Source organism: Entamoeba invadens, assembly GCF_000330505.1.
Source record: "Entamoeba invadens IP1 unplaced genomic scaffold scaff_1105074724509, whole genome shotgun sequence".
Taxonomy (NCBI): domain Eukaryota; phylum Evosea; order Mastigamoebida; family Endamoebidae; genus Entamoeba; species Entamoeba invadens.
This window is the reverse complement of record NW_004191926.1, coordinates 165,528-168,081: the sequence shown is the minus strand read 5'-3', so window position 1 is coordinate 168,081 and position 2,554 is coordinate 165,528. Positions and strand designations below refer to the sequence as shown.

Below are 2,554 nucleotides of genomic sequence, written 5' to 3'. Positions count from 1 at the left end.
TTCTCGAAAAAGAAAAAACTAGTGTTGAGTGTTTAACTGGATTCAGTTATAAAGAATTTGATGAAATATTTAATCTGGTAACAAGCAACGGAAAGTGGAATGTGGTGAATTATCAATATGTTGTTCAAAAAAGAGATTTGACATTTTTGGCATTTCATAAAAATTCAACACTTAATTGCAAAGAATTATTTCTTCTGTTGCTTACATACGTCAAACACGGTTTTTTATTTAACTTTATATGAAATACTAGATTATAAATTTCATTGTGACATTAATTCTGATAATATTGTGTCAAAATGTACAATGAGTTCTTTCGTTGAAAAAAATATTGATAAAGCGTTAAAAATATTTTCCAGTAAAATGAAAACGTGTTTTATTGATTCAATATATAAAATTCCTGAAAATTGTCGTGTCAATTTATTGTTCGGAAGAGAACCTTAATTTGGAAAAGTGATACCAGAATTGGAAAAATCCTACTATATTGTCGACGGACGTGACCAATATAGTAGGATAATACCAAAATATAACAACAAAAAGAAAAGCGAATGAAAAAAACAGACAAGTAAAAGACACAAATTATTACTTATTTAAGCACAACTCAAGTGGCATAAAAACGGAAGTATATGTCGACTATTTCGGGATGGTGGTAAAGGTTGGATCACCCATTCAGTGCTCTGTCAATGATTTAAGTGTTTATAAGGCTTCGTGGGACTCCTTTTTAATAAAAAAAAGGAGAGTGGGTTTTAGCTGACGGTGGTTATAAAGGAATAAATCAAACGATAACCCCATTTGGTAAATACCAAAAACGAGAAACGGTAGCCATATCCAAAGATATCAAAACAAAAATTGAATGTTCAAATCAAACAGTAGTGTTTTGTATTTAATGTGTGGTGTCTTTTGAAGGAATTGTGAAAAAGAACGAGTTTGAAGGTATTGTTAGTGGATTTGTAAACAGAGTAGATGAACTATACCAGACACAAAATACAGAATTAAAAGTTTTTTTGACCTAATTCCTCAAAATGAAAGAAATCTGTCGTGTCGTATTATGGCTACAGTCGTTTTCCCAATTGGGTTCGAAGAACAAATAAATTTCAAAGTTTACGTGATTCATGAAAAAAAACTAAAAAAAATTTGAAATAAAAATACAAGATAATTTATTCGAATTTGATGAAGCGAAGTTACGTGCAGATACTGATGATTTTATATTTATTGTTGATCCAGTATTGATAAAAGCTTTTAACACGATTCATTCAAGCGTCAGGATAATTGTCGAAAACCATTTTGGAAGGCTGATAACTATATTTGGTCTGATGAGAAACAGATATAGTCACTCATTATCAAATTACGAGTGTTTGGTTTATGTTGCTCATTCACTTTGCAACTTTTCAATTAGCAAAAAGCCTTTGAGGAAGTTTCCGTTTTATTTGATCAACAGAATGGCTTCTGGTGAATTCAGAACTGAAGTGGGGACAGCCTGTATTCAAATTCCTGGGATTGCAAATAAAATACTAACACGGCTCAGTGGAGATTTGAACAGAGCTCATTTGGTTGGGGCAAATTACCATCAACCAACAACTTTGAACGAATTTGTTGGAGCGGGAATGTCAACACGTGCTACGCTTGAAACAAACGTACCAAACCAAGAAGATATATCCGAAAGAATTAATGTTAGTTTACTTCGCGATGAAGACATGATACTGATAGGAGAAACTGTTCAAAAAGTCCCAAGTTATGAAACAGACTTGGTTGCATTTAACGAAAATGATGTCAACAATTGCATTGAAGAACTTGGTTTGAATAATTAAAATATTGAAGTGTTTTTTGGTTCGGGCATTTATTGAAATAATGTTTTTATGCCCCGGTATATTCCTTATAAAAAAGCTGTTATTAAAGAATAAAAAAAGAAATGTATTAAATAAAATAATAGATATTTTTATTATAAGTTTAATTTAATTAGATTTTAAAATATTTGGCAAATAAGCAGTCGAGTAAAATTTTTCCAAAATTGTAAATGGTAAATATTTTGGCAAAGACTTATTAAAGTGAGTTACTTTATGCCAAGGTGAGTTAATAGCCATAAATTTATATTCTATTAATTATAATTATTATATTTGATATTTATAACAATATTAATAATTAATTAACTTACTATATTAAATTATTATATATTTTAGTTAATTTATATAATTATTTAATTTTCATTTTTTATAATTATTTTTAAAATTCCAATAATTTTATATTTTTTTAATTTAGAATATAATATAAATTGAATTAATATATAATATTAATATAATATATCATAATTTAATATACAGTATGTGAGAATAGTATGTGAGAATGAGAAAACTCTGTGGATTCAACAAAAGTTACAATTGTGTAACTTTTATGTAATAAATTTATTATTTTTTTATTTCAAAAAATTCAAAAAGATCAAATAAAAAAATCACTTATTTACAGTTCATTTTCTCTTTCAATTTGTTTGGAACCCTACAAAGCAGCTTTCAGAGTGTGAACAGCCAGCCAGCACTTATCAACTAACTGACTCAGACCTCAC

The 2,554-nt window shown here is 28.3% G+C and overlaps 1 protein-coding gene across 1 annotated transcript; it reads left to right on the top strand.

The window, feature by feature from the left end:
• Positions 1-1,436: 1,436 nt before the first annotated feature.
• Positions 1,437-1,805, top strand: EIN_308880 (hypothetical protein; the record flags this gene model as incomplete). Its single annotated transcript, XM_004186060.1, has 1 exon — positions 1,437-1,805. One exon carries the CDS (start codon positions 1,437-1,439, stop codon positions 1,803-1,805), a length of 369 nt encoding a protein of 122 aa, XP_004186108.1.
• Between the last annotated feature and the right edge of the window lie 749 nt (positions 1,806-2,554).